The 24,594-nt window shown below is 38.6% G+C and overlaps 2 protein-coding genes across 3 annotated transcripts; both read left to right on the top strand.

Annotated features, from left to right (window-relative positions):
* The first annotated feature begins 208 nt into the window (after positions 1 to 208).
* On the top strand, positions 209 to 15,357 carry cenpn (centromere protein N). Of its 2 annotated transcripts, none has more exons than XR_010804540.1 (10): positions 209 to 608; positions 2,131 to 2,176; positions 9,056 to 9,115; positions 9,206 to 9,279; positions 9,633 to 9,806; positions 9,947 to 10,048; positions 10,384 to 10,438; positions 10,576 to 10,685; positions 10,899 to 11,139; positions 13,588 to 13,711. XR_010804540.1 is itself a non-coding variant. In XM_066685399.1 (10 exons), exons 1-10 carry the CDS (start codon positions 438 to 440, stop codon positions 14,110 to 14,112), a joined length of 1,038 nt encoding a protein of 345 aa, XP_066541496.1. In that variant the 5' UTR covers positions 213 to 437; the 3' UTR covers positions 14,113 to 15,357. The 2 variants fall into 2 exon arrangements, 1 of the variants encoding a protein (XP_066541496.1); XM_066685399.1 differs by lacking the exon at positions 10,899 to 11,139 and adding an exon at positions 13,991 to 15,357 and having other exon boundaries at positions 213 to 608.
* A 1,244-nt stretch (positions 15,358 to 16,601) lies between these two features.
* atmin (ATM interactor) lies at positions 16,602 to 24,397 on the top strand. Its single transcript, XM_066684993.1, has 4 exons — positions 16,602 to 16,825; positions 19,977 to 20,102; positions 20,272 to 20,471; positions 20,901 to 24,397. The coding sequence occupies exons 1-4, from the start codon at positions 16,619 to 16,621 to the stop codon at positions 22,642 to 22,644; spliced, it is 2,277 nt and encodes a 758-aa protein (XP_066541090.1). The 5' UTR covers positions 16,602 to 16,618; the 3' UTR covers positions 22,645 to 24,397.
* The last annotated feature ends 197 nt before the right edge of the window (positions 24,398 to 24,594 follow it).

The following is a 24,594-nucleotide window of genomic DNA, read 5'->3' as shown; positions in this document are numbered from 1 at the left end:
TTAAATTAAAAAGTTAATTAATTCATTATAAATAAAAAATATTTATGCACACATATAAAGCTTTATTACTGAATGCTAATTATATCTAAGTACAAATGTTCTTTTTCCCTTCATTTTTAAGATACTACCGAGGCCTTTTATTTTAAAAGCGGAAATCACGTAATGTGACGTGTCATCATAGTTTGAATATTGTCCCATACTAAGCTGATCTGAGACCGGTTTTCCCGCGTTTTCCTCTGTTGTGTAATTCGGGGTTGGCGCGCCTTGAGCTGATTTTAGATCAGCCTATTTCCCGCAAACCCGTTTCAATTCTTGGCGGTTTATTTTGATTACGCTGTTGCCCGTGAGGCCCAGGAGTTGTTTTAACTGATGCGATGAAAAATGTAAAACCGCGTCCGTTGTTATTTTAGTGTTTGCAAGATACCCATTTTCCTAAAATGGATGAACAAACGAGGGCGTTTTTACAACGGGTCATGCGAAAAATCCCCAACAAGAAGTTAGAGGCGACTCTGCGTTGCTGGGGTCATTTGTCGAGTGAACAGCTGGGGTCTCTGAATTACACTCAGAACAGAGGTCTGTTTCTGGAAAACCTCTTAGCCGCGTGTCAGGTAAGATAATGTACTTCAAGCTTATCTGCATAAAGTTAAAAGACTCCGGTGAAGTTGGTTTCATATTCGCATATTCAGATTTATTTCTTCAATAACCCCCAAACGGTGCATGCAAATGACTTAATACTTGTAAAGTATTGTTTTTGGGATCCAAGACAAACAGCTACAACTCAGTTTATGTTAGAAATGTTTGCCATTTAAAAAACACGACATATATTGTTTTCTATGGGCTGTCGCCATCTCCGCGAGAGCTAAGGGACCGTTTACAAACTACACTACACAGTAAAAACGAAGGTGACGAACCTCGCACACGACATACACTACATCTCTTACGTTGGTAAATTTAACCATTACTGGCCCGTAGCGATGTGTTTTTGAGAATAAATTTCAATAGTATTTGATACTTTTGTAGTATGTCATGTGGGTGGCACTTGATCAAATACAACTTGTTTTGAAACAGTATCATCAAAGCTTTAAAAGCTATTGAAATTTGTAATGAAAAATGTATCACCACGGGCCAGTAATGGTTAAATTAACCAATATAAGAGGTGTAGTATGTCATGTGGGTTGCACTTGATCACATACAACTTGTTTAAAAACAATATCATCAAAGGTTCAAAAGCTATTGAAATTTATTCTTAAAATCTCATCACCACGGGCCAGTAAGGGTTAAATTGACCAAAGTAAGAGGTGTATTATGTCATGTGGGTTACACTTTATCAAATACAACTTGTTTATAAAACAATATTATTAAAGGTTCAAATGCTATTGAAATGTATTATGAAAAATCTATCACAATGGGCCAGTAATGGTTAAATTAACCTAAATAAGAGCTGTAGTATTTCATGTGAGTTGTACTTGATAAAATACAACTTGTTTAGAAACAATATTTTGAAACGTTCTAAAGCTATTGACATTTTTAAAGAAAAATGTATCACCACGGGCCAGTAATGGTTAAATTTACCTAAATAAGAGCTGTAGTATGTCATGTGGGTTGTACTTGATCAAATACAACTTGTTTAAAAACAATATCATCAAAGTATCAAATAGTATTGAAATTTATTCTCAAAAACACATCACTACGGGCCAGTAATGGTTAAATTTACCAACGTAAGAGATGTAGTGTATGTCATGTGCGAGGTTCGTCACCTTCGTTTTTACTGTGTAGTGTAGTTTGTAAACGGTCTCTTAGCTCTCACGGAGATGGCGCCAGCCCATAGAAAACAATATATGTCGTGTTTTTTAAATGGCAGACATTTCTGACATAAACTGAGTTGTAGCTATTTGTCTTGGATCCCAAAAACAATACTTTACAAGTATTAAGTCATTTGCATGCACCGTTTGAGAGCTATTGAAGAAAGAATTCTGAATATGCGAATATGAAACCAACTTTCCCAGAGTAGTAAAAAGTGGTGTTATTGACCAGATTTAATATAAATAAGGATTTACATAGATATGTCACACAGCGTTTACGGAGCACACAAATTCAAAGCCTGAAATGTTGGTCTGCCTCCACCCCTAGGAAACCGGACTGGGCTTGAAAGATGTGGCAAAACTGGAGATGATCTGTGAGTGAGTTTTCTTAATCCTTTAAACTACCCTCTTGGTAATCAAGCCCTATACTCCGGTAAAGTTTCTTATTCGCATATTCAGATTTCTTTCTTCAATAGCTCTCAAACGGTGCATGCAAATGAGTTAATACTTGCAAAGTATTGTTTTGGTGATCCAAGACAAGCAGCTACAACTCGGTGTATGTCAGAAATGTTTGCCATTTAAAAAACACGAAATATATTGTTTTCTATTGGCTGCCTTCATCTCCTAGAGAGCAAAGGGACCGTTTACAAACTACATTTCACAGTAAAAACGAAGGTGACAAACCACGCACATGACATACTACACTACACCTAACTAAGGTTCATTTTATTCAGCACAACAATATACCATTCTAGTTTACCCTCAGCAATACATTAAGGGAGAAATTCACAGTAAAACATTTAGTAAACAAAGACATTTACTTAGCATTAAATATTTTAAGAACATTCTGAATAGGATATCTAAGTGTTTTGGTTTAATTTTGTTTCAGCAGAGACTGAAAAACAATAAATTAATTGTCTCCAGTATGCTCAATTTAAATAAAAAATAGGAAAGGGCAAATGACTTTGGGATTGGGTCTGTTATTGACCAAAATAGTTACTGCCTTATCATGGAAACAAATCAGTGTAATGTGTATAGGAAAATGGCTTGGTGAGCTATGTACAAAAATGACTTATTTTACAATATGGTCAATGTTCATGCTGTGTAAATTTTCCTCTTTTTACATTTGCCCAGTGTTATGGTATGTTACATTTTTTTAATTGTAAATCTTGAAATGATGAAACCAATAAAAAAAAATGTTGCCCAAAAAAAATAAAATACTTAACTGACACAGGCCTGAGGCAAATCCATTGCATCATTAAGCAACTGCTTCTGAACCTAAATTGTTAATTGTCATTGTCTAAAATAAAGCCGGTCATGTTCAGCAAAACTGCATTAAATCTTTCTTACAAATGCTCATCTGTTCAGATGTAGAGGTCATTGTTTGATGACCTGTGCCATGCACTTCATAGGGAGTAAGAAGTCTTGAGATTCAGAATGTTTAATTTTCTCTATGATGTTTTTTACCAAAAATAAACATTAATAGAGAGGGGGTTGGATCTCTGCATGGCAACTGATGAGTGGGAGTGGCGAGTCTAATGGCGGCAGAGCCGGCCAGTTCATTCGCCAGTTTTATTCAACTACATATCTCTGCAGGCCGGAGGCCAGCAAGTGGGAGGGGCGTATGCAGCAAGTGGGCGATCTATGTTTTGTGGGAAGGCAAATGTAGGAAAAGCAGCCTTTGTGATTTGAAAAAAGGGCATAGTTTCTCTCCAACAGAACTAGGTACCCTCTACTAGTTATATAGTTTAAAATGTTAGGTTTCAGAGAAAATGAAATACATAACACTTCTGATATTTTAATGATGTCTTTTTGCTAATTTGATTATGAGGTGAACTGCAAACTTATGAAATCCATTAGGTCTCTTGTGTCTACAGTCATTATTTTAATTTGATTACAGAATTATATGACTGTATTATTTGTTTTGTACTCAGCACAGTATTGGATTATAATCAGTTTAAATGTGTAAACCCTTAAGTAACGCTGTAGAAAATGGCCCACTATTCAAATGAATATTTAAAGCAGCTCCTTTCCATTAATGGACATGGTAGAAATGGTGCTAATAATTTGCAAATAATCATAATATTCAGCAAACCTACCATGACCACTCACTCATAGTGGGTGTATATGACAATATAGTCAGTGCGTGTAGCTACAAGTTAGGTAAACTTAGTAAAGTGGAAACTCACTGTAATGTAGTTATGGCATAATGAATTCCAAGATGGTGGTGCAACCTTTCAGGAAATTTGGCTCAACTTAAAACTAAGAATATAAATAGACATTCAGAGACGTTCAGTGTACTTCATCTAGTTCCTTTACATGGTTTTAAATGATTCTTTAAAGAAGTATGTCCGTGTTGTAGAGTACTATGTATTACTCTTTGTGTTCAGATGATCACACATGCTTTGATTTGCCACCAGAACCAGGTCCTGGAACACCCTGCTCACAAAATTAGTTGAATCAAGTTTGTTTTAACAGGTAGAATAGGATCAGATTTGGATACCACTGGCTTAGACTGTCAGAAAGCCTCCCTTTCTTCTTACCTGGATTGTGCATGTGAATTTGTAGAAGGACTATGATTCATTCATTCATTCATTCATTGTCTGAAACCGCTTATCCAATTCAGGGTCGCGGTGGGTCCAGTCCGGAGCCTAACCGGAATCACTGGGTGCAAGGCAGGAACACACCAGTCCCTCACAGGGCGACATACACACACATTCACTCACACTGAGTCTCCAATCCACCTACCAACTCCTCACGGACAATCACATGGTGTGTGACTCAAACGCACAACTTCCAGGTCCCTGGAGCTGTGTTACTGCAACACTACCTGCCGCACCACCGCGCCGCCCGAAGGGCTATCAATTAAATTTTATATAGTTCCTTTATTCAGTTTAATTTATTTCAGAAGTATACCATATGTACAAATATTTGAGGACAAATTTGTAGTGAATGTATTATACATTAAGTTGCACCCATTACTAACACAGATGTGCAAACGTGCACACACTGCCTCTCTAATCCCTGTAGAGAAATACTGACAATAGGATTGGATTCTCTGGAGTAGAGAAACATGAACCTAATGCCAGGCGAAGAATATATAGCATCCCAGCACTGAGCTGTGCTGATGAACCATATTTACTGTCATGTCTCTTGTCTGGAAGTGAGTAGTAGCCTATATGTAAGCAAACATTATCATTCTCAGTACATGTGGTCTCAGTTAAATGGTTATTCTCTTTTTATTGCAAGAATTTCACATATTAAGCCAACCACAAACAAGTCTGTAAATCACATAATGCTGAAAATGTACTCCATATAATGTACTCAGTGTTTACATGGTACAATATTAATACTGAAAACAAAAACAAAAATGTTATTACATTGTCACCAGGCATACAGCTGTATTACAAAATACACAATAATCTAACACAATATCTCAAAGAATTCACTGACATTCTCTTAAACGTCCAAATAATGAGCAATTTGAGCTGCATTAGTTATAGAACTTCGTTAGAAGAAAGAAAATAACTAGGATATCTATTTTGTGCAGGGCATTTTACACAAAGCAGGACATCACAGTTAACAGACAGCCTAGGTTTCTAAAAGTATCAAACTATACACACTGTCTGAAATGTGGTGTACAAGGTGCCCTGCAGTCTAGTTTACATGCCTTAAAAATTCTGGGGTGAGGGGCATGGCGTAATCACAAACATTGCATTGACCCTGAGACCCTGCTCATCAACACAAGCTTTTAGAAACAGCTCCATGTCACCCCTGTTGTCAAACACAAATAAAAAGTGTTCTTTAGCCTCTGGGTCATCTCCAGAGCCTTTATGCCAACTACATATCTTGAAGCCAGCGACGTGCTTGAGTTGTGCTTAAAATGTCCTTCCGCGCTCACTTGGAGCTGTACGGCCCACTTGGAGCTGCCTCCGGCCTGCAGTGATACCCTTCTCGTTTTATTAGTGACGTCCACTTCGCCAGCGCCTCTCCGTCAGTTTTATTAGTGATCTCTCGCCAGTTTTATTAGTGATCTCAACTGAACCAGCAGCTCTCCACTGGATGTACATGGTCCTCCAGAATGGTTCAATAGTCCTTGGCAGTGACGTGGCAATCTAGCACAAGTATTGGGCCAAAGGAGTGCCATGATATGGCAGCCCAAACCGTCACTGATCCACCCCCATGCTTCACTCTGGGCATGCAACAGTCTGGGTGGTATGCTTCTTTGGGACTTCTCCACACTGTAAATCTCCTCAATGTGGGGAAAACAGTAAAGGTGAACTCATCAGAGAATAATACATGTTTCACATTGTGCACAAACCAAGATTTGCACTCCTTGCACCATTGAAACCAACGTTTGGCCTTGGCATGTGTGACCAAAGGTTTGGCTGTAGCAGCCCGGCCGTGTATATTGAACCCGTGGAGCTCCCGAAGGACAGTTCTGGTGGAAACAGGAGAGTTGAGGTGCACATTTAATTCTGCTGTGATTTGGGCAGCCGTGGTTTTATGTTTTTTTGGATACAATCCGGGTTAGCACCCGAACATCCCTTTCAGACAGCTTCCTCTTGCGTCCACAGTTAATCCTGTTGGATGTGTTTCATCCTTCTTGGTGATATGCTGACATTACCCTGGATACCATGGCTCTTGATACATCACAAAGACTTGCTGTCTTGGTCACAGATGCGCCAGCAAGACGTGCACCAACAATTTGTTCTCTTTTGAACTCTGGTATGTCACCCATAATGTGTGCACTGCTAACTGAACCTTCACACTCTGCTCTTACTGGTGCAATATGCAATTAATGAAGATTGGCCACCAGGCTGGTCCAATTTCGCCAAACCTCCCACACTAAAATAACAGGTGTTTCAGTTTCATTGTCCAACCCTGGTATATGTTGGAACACAGTGTAAGAATTGGAAATGCCAGTGTAATGTGCTTCTCATCACTGAATATATGTACATACTGCTTAGTTTTACCCAGTGTAATTAGAAGTAATGTCAGGTATTTAAAACCATTTAAAGATTAACTATCAATTTTTAACTAAAACTACAAAATACGAACTCAACTTCCATACCATGGAAAAAACTACATGTTTAGCTTTCTTCCTCGGATATTATCTCCTTTAATTTCAAAGTTTCACAAAAGTCTAAAAGGCTCACTGAAGACACAATATAAGAGACTATTGATATCCTGAAGGTGAAGAAAATGTACTGTGGAGTTTTTATGTAATTGCCCTATAAACATAGCATTGGACATGATAGAATGTGTGGGGAAATTGTGCAGTTGTTTAAATTCATTGGGAATTATCTCTTTATTTTCAAAGTGACACAAAAATCTGAAAGGCTCATTGAAGGCACAATATAACAGACTATTAATATCATGAAAATGACGAAATGTCATTGTGGAATTTTTGTCATGGCCCTGTGAATATAGTATGTGATATGACAGAATGTGTGTAAACATGAATTTTGGAGTATATGTCCTATGGCATTTTAATTTTTTGATTGTCAGATTATCAAGAATCTGAAATTGATATTACAGACGGTGTAGTACAAATATAATATCCCAAAGTGCAGAGTTTAATTCATAAAGTTGTGTTTGTTTAAACACTGAATGTCAGTGTGTATATTCACAATGTCTGGTTATTTCTAATATTATTATCAATATAGAAATTTGTGATTGGTAGATTATTTCTTTCTTGTAACAATGCTTCTTGGCAATAAATCTAACACCGTTGAAAAGCCTGTTAATTTCCCTTTTCAATGGTGCCACATTTGTGTGATGGTGCATTTGTGGGATGAGCAGTAGAGCTGAGTGTGTGGGTTGCACCCATGAAAAATTTGCCAGATCCTCTCTGCCAAAGCCAATTACATTGTACAACCTATGTTTATAAGTCATTTCTTCAGTTTTATAAGCTCCATCTCTCAGTGCTGTTCAAATGAAAGTCAAATGTCCATATGTTTAAATATGTTTAAAAAGAAAGAATTTTCATGGGGTGTTCTAATTTTCACGTGACTGCATACCCACAGTTCATGTTTCCACATATTCTGTCATATCACATGCTATATCACAGGGCCATTACAAAAAAATCTCCACAGTAAAATTTCTTCATCTTCAGGATATCAATAGTCTGTTATATTTTATCTTCAGTGAGCTTTTCACGGAAGGAATCTAAACGTGTAGTTTTTCCACGGTATGGAAGTTGCGTTTGTATGTTGTCATCTAGCGGCGACAGAATGCAACTAGTGCACCATTTAAGGTGAAAGAGAAAATCGAAATGAATCGATTGCTCAACCTTTGTAACCCGGATGTGTACTCTGAATTTCTTAACTCGTATGTGGCATCTGAATTTGGCCTTTCGAATTTGAGCAACTTCAAAATATATTGTTTGATTTTTTTTAAAATTTATTTATTTATTTATTTTTTAAAAGCCATTTTTTATCTGAATTTATTAACCTTGAATAATAACAGTGAAAACGTGTTCTTGAAAATTCATGAGTTTAATTCAAGAGAAATTATATTCAGATGCATAATTTCGAAGCAAAATATTCAGAGGTGGAAATCTGAAGACTTAAATTCAAAAGCAACAAAATTCAGATGCATAATTTCAGTGCAAAAAAATTCAGTGCTACAAATTCAAATGTGGTAATATTTCAAAGTCTGGTGAGTCAGATTTGCTTCCATAAAGATATCTTTTATAGATTATTTAACAATAATTATTAATAATCAAAATATTTAATAAATGAATACAAATTCTCCAGATGAATGCTGAGGCTGTGACACATTTTCAGGCTACAGGCTTTTTTTTTAATCAGTAACACATATTATTGCTTTATAGATATTTAAAATTAATTTATTACAGAGTTGTTAACGGAGAGATATATTTTGCGTTGAACTGAGGAGACAAGGGTTGTGGTGAAGTGGACATTATTAATAAAACTGGCGGAGAGGCGCTGGCGAAGTGGACGTCACTAATAAAATTGGCGAACGAACTGGCCGGCTCTGTCGCCATTAGACTCGCCACTTCCGCTCATCAGTTGCCATGCAGAGATCCAACCCCTACTGCATTAATAAGTTGATTGAGCACTGGCGATCATAATAAACCTCCCACTGAAGCACCTTTTACAGTAAAGCCACTTCAGTGTCACTGCCCATTTTATGTTCTGGTGGTATTGTGCACTTATATTATTGAGAATTCAGCATGCTTTGATTTAGTTTTATTAACAGTTGATCTATGTTCCTCTAAATGCAAGATTACATAGAGAACCCCAATCAAGGAACCTGGCATGCTTTCCAGCTCTTTCAAGCAGAAAGTAAGTTCATGTCAGTTATTAACAGATACATTTTTACATGTATGGTGCATGGACAAATTACATGACACATCTCTTTTTTTCTTTCTGTAGATGATTCCATTTCTGTGAATTTCACACAGTTTACGGAGCAGTTCAGAATTCACTTGGAGGACGTGGTCAGACATGTAATGAACATTTGAAATTTGTCTTCACTCATAAATACTTGCAAAGTTTTAAAAGGCATATAATTTCAAATAACTGGTGAACTAAGGGAAAGTAGTTTTATTTTATTAAAAGCAGCTAATGCTACATTTAAAAATAATTTTTTTGGGTTCAGAAATTTGGCTGCAGGGGATAGTTATGCTGTAGAATTCTGAGTTTTGTATAACACTGTAGAGTTTTTAGTGTGCCATATAATTGAAGTTGATTCAGAAATATGTGCATTTGTTTTTAGAATTTAAATTTCCCTAATATAGCCATGATTGATTTGGTCCTGTCTTAGTATGTGTAATGGTGTATCCATGAATATTTTGGTTAGGTATGTATTAGAACAAAGAAGCTCGAAGATGGTGCCATATGGATTCGTATAGCCTGGGGAGATAACTTCAGTAAACCCAACCACCTCAAACCAACCTACGTTGTGCATTATCTACAAACTCCTTATGTGTTTATCCTTAATCTTCTGCCAAAACATAAGCCTTTACTGTGTCAGGTGATTATTTATTCATATTTATATTTATATTTGTGTGTGTATATATAATTTTTCCCCCTCAAAATATTACAATTAAACCCTACAACAATTTGACCATGCTTTTTATACCTATGTACCTTGTTTGCCTGACTCTTCTTTAGGCTCTGTTTCTGTCCACTGGTCATGGGTCTATAAAAGAAGCACATCTGAGTTCTAGAAGCCTCACTGGGATGAAGGACCTTCTCTTGAGACGGTATCAGCAGGTAAGATAGATTCATACGACATTTTATAGACAGAGTCAGGGACTTGTTTAAAATGTTTGAAATCAATTGTTTCAGGTAAATTCATGATTTGCACTGCTTTCCTTCAACAGTCCAAAGACGCATGCTGATAGGTGCATTGGCGATTCAAAATTGTGATGACTGTGGGCATGTGATGCCCTGTGATTGACTGGTGATTGACCCTGTCCAGTGCTTGTTCCTACCTTCAGCCAGTGATTCTGGGTGGGCGGTTGACCCATCTTTATGTTAACATGATAAAGTGATTACCGAAAGTGAATGAATGTATGAAAATGGTTATTCATCTGTTTTAATTGCAGGTGTTCCCAACAAATCAGGAACGGACATTAAAGCAAAGAAATGCACCTGCTTTACGTATGTACTTTAATCCAAAAATAATTCCAATATCATTATAATTAATTTTTTGTACTTTATATCGGGCATGTTCATACCATTTTATTTTATATTAATATTGTTATTTTTGTCTTTGTTTGACGGTTTTTCTTGTAAAGATCCCAGTATTGAAAAAGAGCATGCTGAATGTGCTGAAAGAAGACTTCAGATTGCTTGTGAGGCATTTGGTGATGGAGTCCTGCCAAAGCTGGAAACTGCTGTGTACAGGGTGTGTGGCACTACTTGCTAAAAATATATATAAAGCGTGTATGCAACAAAGTGATATACAGTATAATGCAAATGTTTTAGGCACTTTGAAAAAACAAAATGCTATGCAAGATATTACCACAAATTTCAGTATATTTAATATCTGGTCAGACCACACTTTGCTTTTAAAGCAGCATCAAATCTCTTAGACACATTGGCCTTCTGTTTCTTTAAGGTACTCAGCTTGGTAATTGTTCCAAGCCGTTTTGCTGAAGATAGAGTTTCATGACTTTGTCCAAGTGTTTGGGGTTATTGTCATGCTACAGAAAAAAATGGGACTGATCAGAAACCTTCCCTTTGGAACTGCTTGGTGGACAAACTACCTTTTGTTGGAGCCAGAAATTAAACATTTTGACTCATCAGTCCAGACCATCTGACCATGTACAACACCCCAGGCCTTGCATTTTTGTGAGTAGGTAAGTCACTTGGCTTTGTTTCTCCGTCTGAGCCATGGCATTTTATTTGCGACTTTTCCATCTCTGGATTGTAAATGGATCTACGGGGGTGTCAGTGGTTTTTGCTGTAGCAGTGGTGGAAGAAGTGAGCCATAGGTGACTACTACATTTCTTGTCCTCAACTTTGCCTGTTGGTTTGTGCTTCTATAAAAGAACTTGGAGAGCATATCTGGTTTGTTATATTTCTTTTTTTAATGCCCTGAGATACAATGTATTGCCAAACATATTTGCTTGTTTGCCTTTGCGGGTTCATGAACTTGAGTAACATCCCATTCTTAATCCATAGAGTTTAATATGGCGTCAGTCCACCCTTTACATCTATAACAGATTCAACTCTTCTGTGACGCCTTTCTACAAAGTGTAGGAGTGTGTTTGTGGGAATTTCTGGCCATTCTCTCAGAAGCACATTTGTGGGGTCAGACACTGATGTTGGATGAGAAGTCCTGGCTCACAGTCTCACAATCACATTCTAATTTTATCTGTGCAGGCCAGTCAAGTTCTTCCACACCAAATTTGCTCATCCATGTCTTTATGGACATTGCACAAAGTTGGACACACGAAATTTTCCAAAATCTCTTGGTATGCTGAAGCATTAAGAGTTCCTTCTCATAGCAACCTCTAAACTCTGATTCATCCATTGGATTTATAGACGGAGAAGCGTGATTCGTCACTCCAGAGAACACATTTCAAATGCTCTAGTCCATTGGGACCACTGCATCTGACTCTTTGCATTGTGCTTGTTGAAATAAGGCTTGGATGTCGCTGCTCGCCCATGGAAAAAACTTTTTACGCGTTGTTCTTGAGCTAATTTGAAGACCACGTTAAGTATGGAGGTCTGTAGCGATTGACTCTGCAGAAAGTTGGAGACCTCTGCACATTATGCTCTTCAGCAGCCACTGACCCCGCTCTGTCATTTTTCATGGCAAAGTTGCTGTTGTTCCCAATTGCTTCCACTTTGTTATAATACCATTGACAGTTGCTTGGGGAATATTTAGTAGCGAGGAACTCAACTGGTCTTTTTGCCCAGGTGGCATCATATCGTGGTATGATTTTGGAATTTAATGAGTGCAACCTGTTTATTAACAAATGTTTGTAGAAGCAATCTGCATGCCTAGGTGCTTGCTTTTATACACCTGTAGCCATGGAAGTGATTGTAACACCTGAATTCAATTATTTGAATGAGTGAGTGAATACTTTTGGCAATATATTGTATATACCCTCAAATATTTTTGTTTATTTGTTTTTAAACTTCTGTGCCTAAAACCTTTGCACTGTACTGTATAAACTAAGAAAAATACTTAATATATCTGCACATTTTAATGCATAATTACTACTTATTTTCTGATTTTAACATACTGGAAGGCAAGATGATCTCAGGTAATTACAATAATGCTTAATATGACCAAAGGCGAGAACCAACACTGTAGAAAGGGTACATTTTTAATGATACCCCATTTCTAAATTCATTGGCATAAATACGGAACATTTACAGATATGACAGATTCCTCTCTTCTGGGAAGCCTTTCTATGAGATTTTGTAATATGTCTGTGGGAGTTTTTGCCTGTTCATGCAGAATAGCTTTTGTGAGATCAGACACTGAATCAAGAGGGTCTGGCTTGCACTGTTTTCATTCTACTTCATCCCAAAGGTGTTTGATGGGGTTGAAGTCAGGGCTTTGTGCAGGCCAGTCAATTTCCCAAACTCACTGAGCCCTGCCTTTCTAAACCTTTATGCTTTGTGCACTAGGGCACAGTCATGCTGGAAGAGATAAAGGCCTTCCCCAAACTGTTCTCACAAGGCAGTTGTCCAAAATGTCTAGGTATGCTGAAGCATTAATATTTGCCTTTGTTCAAACTAAAGGGCCTGGACTAACCCCTGCAAAACAATCCCATAGCATTATCCTTCCTCAACCAAAATTCCCTCCACAGTGAGCACAATGTAGTCAGGCGGGTAATGTTCTCTTGGTATTCACCAAACCTAGACTTATCCATCAGACTGCAAGATAGGAAGACATGATTCACCATGCCACAGAACATGATTACACTGCTCCAGAGTCTAGTGGCATGTTTACAGCACTCCATCTAACACCAGGCATTATGCTTGGTGTTGTAAGGCTTACATGCCGCTGCTCTGCCATGGTAAACCCGTAGCATAAGACTCCTGGCACACAGGGGAGCCTTAGGACTTTGCAGTTATTGACTCAGTGCACTGGCGGCTTTTACACAATGCACTTATACACACAAACACACACCTGTGGTGTAGCACCTGAATTAATTTGAGGTGGTGTGTCCCAATACTTATGTACATGTAGTGTTACTAGCTGTTTTCTGGAAAGCATTCACTTAAAATATGCAGTCACTCTAAATCAACATAGTTGGCATAATATTGATCTTATCTCTGACCCACAGCTTGAAACAAGATACAGAGGCAACAGTAACAACACTCTTGGTGATAAAGATGAACTCTTTAGAGGGGTGGTCAGGTTCTCCAGCAGCAGTCTCTTGGAGTCCTTCCGTCATTGTGTGTCTGCAGGTAAACAATTTTAATTATTCAGCCATAGCTTACTGTTCACTGAAGGTTTGTAGAGTGAATATTAATATTATTTGACCAAGACCTTGTCAAACTGGTATAAATGCTTGTCTCATTGTGCATCACCACAAGGTGGCAGTGCAAGCATCATGTCTGACTTTGATCTGTCCTTGTAGCACTGAGAGACTTGGGTGATGATGCATTGCTTCCTACTGAACCTTATACTCACTCTCTACCTGGATTTATGTGACAGAAATCACTGTCTTTTTGTTTGTGTAATAGGCATGGCTGAAAGTCCTGTAACTCCCCTGTTGTCCTCCATCACTCAGAAAGGGAGGAACTATTTTGTGATCACTGACAAAGTCCCAGGAGCCACCAGTCAGACTCCTGCTCACAAGGCCTAAGAGTATGTGTTGTCTGTTTTTAAATATTGTATAGTCATGTTCAGTCAATTTTACTAAGTTTTAAATAAAGATTTTTATGTAAAAATGTCTTTTCTGTGATGTCAAAGATGTCGAGGTGTGTCAGCTCTGGTCAAAACAACAAGAAAAAAAATCCCCTTTATTATGTCACCACTGCTGATTTTCAAATATGCTAATAAGCCTTCATATAATTTATTTGATGAATTCTAGATAATGACCGGTTTCCCTGTCTGGTTAAAGCTTACGTGTAGTCTACAGCAAGGAGTAGGGTTAATCTGTGTCTGAGAAAATTGTAAAATAAAATATATGCACTTACGGGAAAAAAAAAAAAAAAGTACAATGTACAGTGGAACCTCTATTAATGAACGCCTGTACTAACGAACTTGCCAAGATACGAACCAGGCATTTGAATATTTTTTGCCTCCACCAATGAACCATGACCCTAGAAACGAACCCAAGCCGGCGGCTGGAAATGACCACTGACCCCAATCGGCGAGTCTCCCAGCGTGCCCAGACTTGAGTGAGCTTTTAAGATTAGCAAATTGTTGTTTTAGCAATTTAGCATTAGTGTAAATAGCATCGAAAATCAAAATTTGTGCTAAGTTAAGCCGTATCTACGCTTCGTCTCCCCACATTCACTCGCCTACTCTCCGTTATTCCACCCACCCCCACCTCCCGTCATACAGCCAGTGCCTGTGTTACTCCTCCAGCCAGTTGTCACGTCTTCAATATGTAACCACTTAAAACTTTATTTTTCTTTGTTATTGCTGTTACCACTGTATTTCTTTTTTATTTTTAGTAATGCTACATGTATTTTTTTTACTAATTTGAGAGTGTTGTAAACATATATTAGTGCAAAAAGGGTGACTTTCGGGGTGGGCTGGAACACATTAATTGCTTTTCCATTATTTTAAATGGGGAAAATTGACTCGAGAAACGAACTTTTCCACTTACGAAACGGGTCACGGAACGGATCAAGTTCCATTATTGAGATGTTTTGTGCTTTGCATTAGTGGTGATAGGGCCTAGGGCTTGCAATAATATCTACATCACAAATTAATTAATTGCAAAGAAAATGACCAATGAATCAAAACATTTTTTTTACATAAAATACTGCTAATGGATCATTCTGGCCAATCTGAAGGCAAGGGTTTCTTTGGGTACAATAAAAGGAAAAATAATGCTTTATGTCAATATTTTCACAGATGTAACAAGGAGTATACAGTAAACATGTCATGTGAGAGCTTTCTGTGAAGTATCTTTAAAAGACATTAAACTCTTTGAATTACGGTGAACAATTCTGTCTGTAGATTTTTTTTTTTCTATAATGTGGCGTTTCAAATCAGATTACTCTGAATTACTTAATCGTGAACAGGTGTAGTATTTCCACTAAGAATGTAAACATATGTAATTTGACCAAGAATGCACAGGCATATATCTCTGTGCAGTTCACTAGTCAGTTTCACTAGTCTGTCTGTGTTATTGTAATTCACCTATCTAGACACCAGAGGTCAAGAATCCTGAATGCTGATAAATGCTGGTGCATTATTCAATGTGACCTCCAGGGACCCCCAAAGACAAATCATTCCCATTGGAGGAGCCATTTTTCCACACAGATTTCTTCAGGCACAAAATGCACTTGTACTAATGTCATTGCTAAAATAAGTACATTTGTTCATGTAGTTATTTGTACTAGATAGAAAAGGTAAAACTGACTAGTGCACCTTTTAACGACTGTATGGCATTAAAACATGCAAGGAGCCAGCATTCTTCTATCAGCAGTGTCCATCATTTCTCTAATAATGTGGTGTTATCCACCTAATTTTCAGTGCTCTTAGGGAGAGCGAAATCTGGGGAAGATTTCTAGTTTGCCATTTTCAGATATTGTAACTACTAATACTCAGTGTGGCAGCAGTGTGTGTGTTTCAATTTGCAGTTATGTCCCAGTTCAGACGGGATGTGTTGGTGATTATTATTATGTATTATAATAATAATGTAACCTACATAATATCCAACAATTTAGCAACCTTACGTTGTAATCAACTACAATCCTGCAATAACTCCGTTATCACTGATTAGAGTTATACAATACAAAAATAAATCACGATATGTATAATTACATTTAAATTAATAATTACATAATATATCAATATGATAACTCTGAGGATGTGGTTGAGATTTAGTGTTTCTGTCTGTGGTAGCTATATTGAGAACAAGCACTCTGCTTTTAACTCTGGCCAGAAACTAACACAGCGAACAGGAAATGTCACGCAGAAAAAAAATAATTTATAAAGGCCATTACGTACTTCACAGTTTCAAAATATGGTTATGGTGGTCGTGTACAGAGCCGTATAGATATAAATATATACGTCTCTGTACTACGCTGTTGCCAGGACGCGGCTGTAGTGGTTGCTAAGCGCTGACGGAAGTGCTCTGTAAAAGGTGCACTCACTAGGGGCTGCTGCTCGTGTGCTTTCTCCGCTGAAACATGGCCGCTTCTCCCGCAACGGAGAAGACAGAGCCGCCTCCCAACGGCCAGAAACACGGCGAGGAGCGGGACATCATCACGCCCTCCATCACAGAGCTCACCAAAGAAGTGCGCACCAACATTCTTTGCACTGTGGAAGGATGCGGGAAAATCCTGCCAAACACCCCGGCTCTCAACATGCATCTGGTGAAGTCTCACAGAGTCAAGGTAACCACAGAGTTCACAGCGTTACAGCCAAAAGACCTACCTTTAATGTGTGGTTCGATGTCATGTCTACCTTAAGCGAGGCATAGTTACACTTCAGCGTCTAATACTTGGCTTATTGTGTTCTTATTTGCCAACCTTTTATTCGACATGTCCGTTCCACCTTAAATGGGGCTGCAGCGAGCGTGTGACTGGTGCACGGTTTAAGGTGGAACAGAAGAGTCGAATAAGAAGCCAACTTCTGCCTCAGCTGAAATGTTGACATTGTGTAGACGCCAGAATGGCACATTGACTTGTGTTAACTATTTAAGGTGGAACCAACATTTTCATTAACAAACCTTCCATCTTGTCCGTAACACTATGATAACTTGTGTATGTAATTCTACTGGTGAAGTTTTGAACTTAGTAAATGACTTTTGTTTCCGTGGTTTTCAAACTAGAAAATCAACACAGTAGCTGCGTTTAACAGCGTTGTTTGGAGCTAACGTTAACAGAATCAGCAGCTAATATGGCCGCTAGTTAGCTCTATAATTACTACTCTTATGTTAATTAAAATAGTCTAAATGTTTAATGTTAGTGGCACATTTGTCCGCGTTATATAACATTAACGTTAGGTACAAGGCTAACGTTAGTTCTCTTCGGTCAGCGTGTTGTCCGCATTGCGAACATTAGCATGTGTCAACACACAGCAACTGACCACAAAACAGTGTATTCTGCACCAGTTCTGATAACATGAGTTGAATCAAATGCAGCCCAATCATTGCACTGCAGTAGTCCTGTCTGTGTGGTGTTGTATTTCTCGTTTTATTGTTATTCTCCTGTATGTTCAGCAAATATCTTGAGGTGTGATTGAGGGTGCTTCACGAAGCAAAATGTGAGTTGGCCAATTACTAAGAATACTGATAATTACTTAAACCGAATTAAAGGATTGTTTTTTTCTGTTGAATTTGGGTTTAAGATATGATGTCTGAGGCTTAACAGGTCAGTGATGAACAACAAATGTCATCAACTGATGTGTTCACTGATCTATTTCACCCACACATTAAAACCCTGTTGATTAGCCAAGACATGCTAGTGATAGGTGTCTGAAGTTTGCTTCAAGGCTCTCATCTTAAACAATGTTTGGTGAAGCATATATTTATTATATTGTCTTTTTATCTCCACTAGATAAACGTAAGACTCAAACTTTTGACAACAAATGTGTCTTGGGCGTTTGAGTAAAGCATAAATTGTGCAAATTAGAATTTTGAGTGAAGTCAGTTGGAGTAAGTCACAGTGGATGGTTACTGTGAGGGTGCTGAAATAGGTAAGACTCATTGGTTTTACAAAAACTTAAACCTTTCTCAACTGTATATTGTAAAAGCTCAGTTTGTTTATATTGAAATCATTCGTCCTGGTTAATAAGAGAACATACAGGAAGGTAAAAATAGTGCTAGAGGAATACAGTATACAGCTAAAAATACTTCAGTGCTAAGCATCGGGGAGGAAAATAGGCATCTTCTGGTTGCCCACTACTTTATCATTCTCTTTTGTCTGTGTTCTTGCCTTTTGTGTGAAGCAAGATCAGGCTATTCAAGACAACAAAGAAGCAATGAACATTTTAATTGAGTTACTTGATACTGTGGAGCGGGGCAGAGTGTCTGTCTGGCAATAGAGTCTTGTTGAAGGAAACCGCCTTGGATATTCACCATGCTTCAGGGGCTGACAGCATGAGTAATACAACCCTGGTCAGCAGTACAGTATGGGAAAAGAGTGGATTATTGATATAGGGAGCTTATATACACAGTTTTCACTATTTGCATATTGACTGATTTCCACACTGAAGCATAAAGCAGGTCGTTATATGGCTTATGTCTTCAGGGTGCTTATGTATGGCCATGTTTCAAGCTTTTTTCTGTTCACACTTTTGTGCCTCTCTTGTCAGGCCTCACAAGATGCCTCGTCTGCTGGCAAACATAAAAAAAATTCTACCATGGGATGTTTTGGGCCGTATGAGTGGCAAAATAGCCATCAACCAAGTTGCTAGTGGTTGGCCCTTAATGTGACCCGAGACGTTGCCTGAATGTTAAGTCATGGGCTTTACAATTTGTTAGGTTTACTGGCATGGAGTTTGATTTTTTTTTTCTTTTCCCTCACAGGGCAAATTCATTTGCTGAGCAATTTAATTGACTCAGTTGACAGCTGTAAAATTGTAGGTCTGTATATGAATGGATTAACAGACATGATGTAGCTCTGGGACATTTTGTCTGACTTGCAGTTGTCATCCATATGCTGAGAACGGATTGCAGATTTATTGTTGCTGCATTTAATGGCCGCTAATTTGTTCAGAACTGCTGATTTTTTCCATGTAAATCACATGCAGATCTGCTTCACTTACACAAAGCATACTAGTTCTCACCATGCAGAAACACAATTTTATTTTCATGGTTCACAATCTGCATGGGGCAAGCAGCCAGGCTTACACATGTGGTTCTTCAAAAACACAGCAGACCATTGGTGCTTCATTGATTTTCAACACAGCCATGGTTTGAAAATGCAGTTATTATCTTGTTTATTCTGATTTAGTTTAATTTGTTGTAGGACGACATGATAACTGATGGAAATAAATTAAGTAATAATAAATATGTACTTTCAGCATTTAACCCATCTGTGGCAGTGAACACACATACACATACACACGAACACACACACCCAGAGTGGCAGGCAGCCGTTCCTAGCACCCAGGGAGCAGTTGTGGTTTTTGTGCTTCGCTCAAGGGCACCTCAGCCGTGGATTGAGGGAGGACGACAGTGTTGTTTCTTCACTCCCACCACCACCAACCTTCCTACCGGTCGTGGGAATCAAACCAATGACCTTTCAGTCCTAAGCCCTCTTCTTTAACCATGTTTGTGTAAAGATGGATCCTATTAAACTCAGCACTTAATTCTCACCTTAACATTTCAGTGCTGTTGGGTAGGCTGGATGTTGTGAATGAGTCACACACACACACCTCCCACAGCACTAAAAATGTTTTATAGAAATGACCCTTGTAAATCCATTGTCTCTAGCTTATTGTTATATTTTTGTTCTTCCCAGTTGACCACATGTTGGTGGTCTGCAATTTGTGTGTAAACTTCAACTTCAGCTCCCTCTTGTTATGTCTTCTATTTTTCAGGAGGGTCTTGTCAACCCTACTATAAGGAAGGATATAAAAGGTTCGCAAAAACTCTATGGCTGTCCAATAGAGGGCTGTCCGAGAGGTCCAAACAGACCTTTCTCCCAGTTTGCCCTGGTTAAGCAGGTAATTAAATATATTGTTATATAAATCCCATAAATAAGAGTGTTTTGCTTAATTAGATGATTATTACATTAATGAATAGCTTAATAACAAACTTAACCTTTGCATACAACGTATACAGTGATTCAGTATAAAGCATTAATGTACTTTATTGGTGTTTTGTGTTCTCTAGCATTTCATGAAGATGCATGCAGAGAAGAAGCACAAATGTGTGAAATGCAGCAATAGTTACAGCACAGAATGGGACTTAAGGAGGCATGCAGAAGACTGTGGAAGGACATACAGTTGTACATGTGGATGTCCATATGCAAGTAGGGCAGCACTTTTGTCACACATCTACAGGACAGGCCACGAGGTTCCCAAAGAGCACAGGTATTATTATTACATGTTTACATATATATTTTTTCAATAATAAGGTGTTTTGATTATTATTGGCATAAAACAAACAAAGTTAATTTGAGGAATAGTTGCTTTGTGATGTTACTTTTTACTGACAAAACATTAGCCTTTTAAAAAAGTTATTGAGAGTTAAGTTCCTGTTTTGTTCCAATAATTAATACTTTTTTCAGAGTCAGTTAGAGCTTTGCTTCTTGCCATCTCTGTAGAACATGCCATTATGTTATAAAGATGATTATGCACTACACCTGTCTAGGAGCATCTGCTTTATTAATTAATTAATAATGTGTTGCCTGTATATCCACAAATACCCAACCTTTTATTAAATGTCTATTCTTGTTGCATTGATTACATTCTGAAACTGTAGTCTTCAGTCTTTTAATGTATTTAATGTCCCTGTTCTAGATATCCTCCTGTGAAGAAAAGGAAAATGGAGAAAATGTCAAGCAGCACAGCAAAAGTTAGGCTGAATGAGCAAACATACGAAATGGCAGATGCAGATAAGGACCTGACAGAAGGGGCAGTCCCTACTGAAGGAGCTTCACAAACTCCAGATTCGCCAAGACACAACCCCATCCACGCTAAAAACATTCCAAAGCTTCTCCTGCCCAAACCTAAAGTGGCTTTGGTCAATGTTCCTGTGATGCAGCTTGCACACCTGCCTGTTCTTCTCCCCTCAGCTGAGCACAGTGCCTTGAGGTCTGTGGTTTTGGCTGTGGATGCACAGGGCTCTGTATGCACTGTGCACCTGTTGCCTCAGTCACTCGGGACAGTGGTGCCTGCACTGAACACTAAGACTGTGAGTTTCAAAGAAACACTGTCTGCTTCCAGATTGAGTCTGGAGGCCATTAGTACAGGAATCCAAGTCAATCTGGAAAGCCTGGTCTCAGTAGGTGAGCCAGTTAATGATTTAGGATCAAGAAGTAAAAGCACCTCAACAAACATTCAGACTGATATCTCATACCTCAGTAAGGGAGCTGTTGGAGGACTCGCCATCACCCCCCTGGGTGAGCCCTCAGTGTCGTCTTGCTCTCAAACAGACATTAGTGTGAGTGCCCAGATCCAGCTACCTGTCAGCGTTCAAACTCAGACGTTCCCCTTGAGGGCCAAAGTCACATCCTCAATTGGGGCACAGACGGACACTGTGAGTCAGCTGCCCTGTCCCTCTTTTAACACAACAAGGGAAACGCAAACTAGCTGCAGCACAGCAGCATCGATGCCTAGGACACAGATGGACCAAGCTATAATGTGCACAGACCTTTTTGACACTGACATGCTCAGTGTCTCTACCCAGACCGCGCTAATAGATGGATCTTTCCCTACAAACGGACTTGAAGATCCTATGAGTACGGAGCCAGAGCTCTTTGAGGACAGAACTGCTCCGCCCTTGTGCTTTGGGTCCCAGAGGGACATTTTACACCAGAATACAGTTGCTGACAATCAGACCCAGACCATGACTCTCCTCAGTGACCTTGAGAACATCCTTTCTGATAGCATGACAAGTGGAACGCCAAGCTGTGGGTCAAGCCTACCAGTGCAAGAACAACACACTGGCATTGACTTTGACTTTGAGGATTTCCTCAATGCAACCCATATTCAAACACAGACTGATGAAAGCACTCTGGGAGGTCTAAGCTCAGAGACCCCTCTAGAGCTCCTTGATATTGAAACACAGACTGATTTCTTACTCCTTGGTGAACGCCACCAGAGTGAGGTTGGCACAAGGGTGCAGTCAAATGATCTGGAGCTTGAAATGTTTGATACTCAAACGCAAACAGACCTTAATTTCTTGCTTGAACAAGGTGGCCATATGCCGCTCGGCAGCATCCTCCGACATTCCAGTTTTAACATGAGTACAGAGTCCTCAGACACGGAGACCCAGACAGACACTAGGCCTCCACTTCCTGTTCCCTTGTCATGTTCTCATGAAGGACAGGTCCGGCTGAGCAGCACGGAGACCCAGACAGTGTCCAGCTCATCCAGTCTGGGCAACCTCTTTCTGACCAGCAATGAGACTCAGACTGTTATGGATGATTTCCTGAATGCAGACCTTGCTTGGAACATGGAGTCCCATTTCAGCTCGGTGGAAACCCAAACTAGTGAAGACCTCTTCTCTCTGTTTCAACACTCAGAGAAACCCAACAGCTGAGTGCTGTGCTGTTACGGCTCTCCTGTGACCAGTGTGATTCTCGGCTACATTGTGAAGGAGATGTTTCTGCTGACTGTGTTTCCCAGAGAGGCAGAGGGCCTGCAGAGTTCTCCCAAACACTCATCACCATAAAGAGCTGTCTGGCAGATGGGGCGCTTGTGAGAATTAAGCTTGCTTATAGTTATTCAGCATCTCAAGTCATTCCACAATGAGTGATGCGTGTCTGTCCAAATCGAAAGCAAGTAGACTTTAGCTGCACTTTACCATTTTGCTGTCTTAGTTGATGCTCTTCAGTGGGATTACATTTTTATTTGCACATCAGTATAAGGCTCTAATTTATATTGGTCTTTATGAAAGTTTTTGTTTACTCTATCAGCCTCATATTAGGAGATAAAGTAACATTGTAGGTGGTTTGATGGTGCTACTAAATAGTTGTAGTAGTTTTTCAGTGTGGCACACATCTGAAATTACTGAATAGAAAGTTTAGTTTCATCTGGAAAAAAGATATCTTGTGAAATGCACATTTTCTTGTTTGATATGGTCTGTAAGGGGCTTTTTCCGCCGCCTTCATAATGTTTTCTTTTGCCTTGAGTAGTTAGTGTCTCATGTGCAAGTTTTATTTTAAGTGTCTAATGGTCTAGACCCAGCAAACTGTCACTGTGAGTAAACCGTGCTCTTGGTTCACTACATTCATGCAGATACTTTGTATTTGACTGTTACAGTATATGATATTGAATCACAAAGTTCAAACATTTTGCGATTTAGGTTTTCCTAATGTATGCATAGTTATGCATGTTGCAAATGTTATATTTCCTTTAACAGTTGAGCTCAGTTAATTCTCTACAACGATGATTTGCATTCTGTACTGTGAGTAATTAACATGCAAATCTCAATTGTTTACAGTAAAACGAAACCTTTAATATTGAAGCATGTATCATTTTCACTGAATGTGTATTAAGTCACCTTTTTTAAGCATTGTTCATTTTCAGTTGATCTATGCTTAGCTTTGTGTTGGTGCCTTAATTTAAGTGTTAAGTAAAAAGTGACCATGTATACATTTGGTGATGTAAAGGTACAATGCATCGCTGCTTTATAAGGGAGACCCTTCTCCTTTTGTTGTTGTGGTTGTATTTAAATTTTTTTTGTTTTGAACATTGACAATATTAACATTGTGTAACCTCAATTTAATTAACATTTTATTCACTGTATTGCACGCAGATTTATTGCCCGCTCATCATCTTTAAATATGTGTAACTCTGTATGCTTTGACAGTTTTTGGCCAGTATGTCCCTGTCATTCATATGTAGATTTGACTTTCACTAGCTGCAGAATGTAAATGACACTATGCACTTGTACGATGAGTGCTCTTCAGCATTGTAACCAAAAGTTTGTTTTTTTTTTTCATGCGCAGCCAATGGAAACATTGTATTTGTTAACATTTTAGATCCCGCCAATAGAGGATCCCAATTAATATATTTCTTGAACTTAGCTAAGACGCTAACAGGACAAAAAGTTGTATTGCTATAGATTACTTGAAACTGTCAACTACACTCTGATTCTAAGTAGAGAGTGCATGCAGTCTTGTTTGTGCCAAGAATGTGTGTCTTCAATTTTTCAGTTTTTGGTTAATATACATTATATGTCTTAAGTTATGTGCATTTTTAGGGTTTGGTAACGTATACCAGTTTAACCCTGACTGTGTTCCTCTGTTTTTTAGGCTGTGCTGCAGCAGATGCTCAAAATAAAGTGCTATTGAGAGACATGGAGATTTGTAACCTTAGTATTATTTTCTTATTGTGTATATCTGAATTCAGTGATATCACCAAGTAACTTTTAAGTAAAGGTTGGATGAATTTCTACATTCTTGCACTTTAAAAATCAAGTATGTTTTTTGTGTTGCTTTTATATTGCGTTTTAACCATTACCATGGAGTCATAGCCTCTTTGCTGA

This window comes from Hoplias malabaricus, chromosome 11 (assembly GCF_029633855.1).
Source record: "Hoplias malabaricus isolate fHopMal1 chromosome 11, fHopMal1.hap1, whole genome shotgun sequence".
Lineage (NCBI taxonomy): Eukaryota > Metazoa > Chordata > Actinopteri > Characiformes > Erythrinidae > Hoplias > Hoplias malabaricus.
Note: the sequence above shows the minus strand (reverse complement) of the source record. Positions and strands in the feature narration are given on the sequence as shown.

Excerpts from the sequence above, each read along its gene's own strand:
- cenpn (XM_066685399.1), top strand. The coding sequence starts at position 438 with ATGGATGAACAAACGAGGGCGTTTTTACAACGGGTCATGCGAAAAATC. Across the intron at positions 609-2,130 it reads ACCTCTTAGCCGCGTGTCAG|GAAACCGGACTGGGCTTGAA; the intron begins GTAAGATAATGT and ends CTCCACCCCTAG. Across the intron at positions 2,177-9,055 it reads GGCAAAACTGGAGATGATCT|ATTACATAGAGAACCCCAAT; the intron begins GTGAGTGAGTTT and ends TCTAAATGCAAG.
- atmin (XM_066684993.1), top strand. The coding sequence starts at position 16,619 with ATGGCCGCTTCTCCCGCAACGGAGAAGACAGAGCCGCCTCCCAACGGC. Across the intron at positions 16,826-19,976 it reads TGAAGTCTCACAGAGTCAAG|GAGGGTCTTGTCAACCCTAC; the intron begins GTAACCACAGAG and ends TCTATTTTTCAG. Across the intron at positions 20,103-20,271 it reads AGTTTGCCCTGGTTAAGCAG|CATTTCATGAAGATGCATGC; the intron begins GTAATTAAATAT and ends TGTGTTCTCTAG.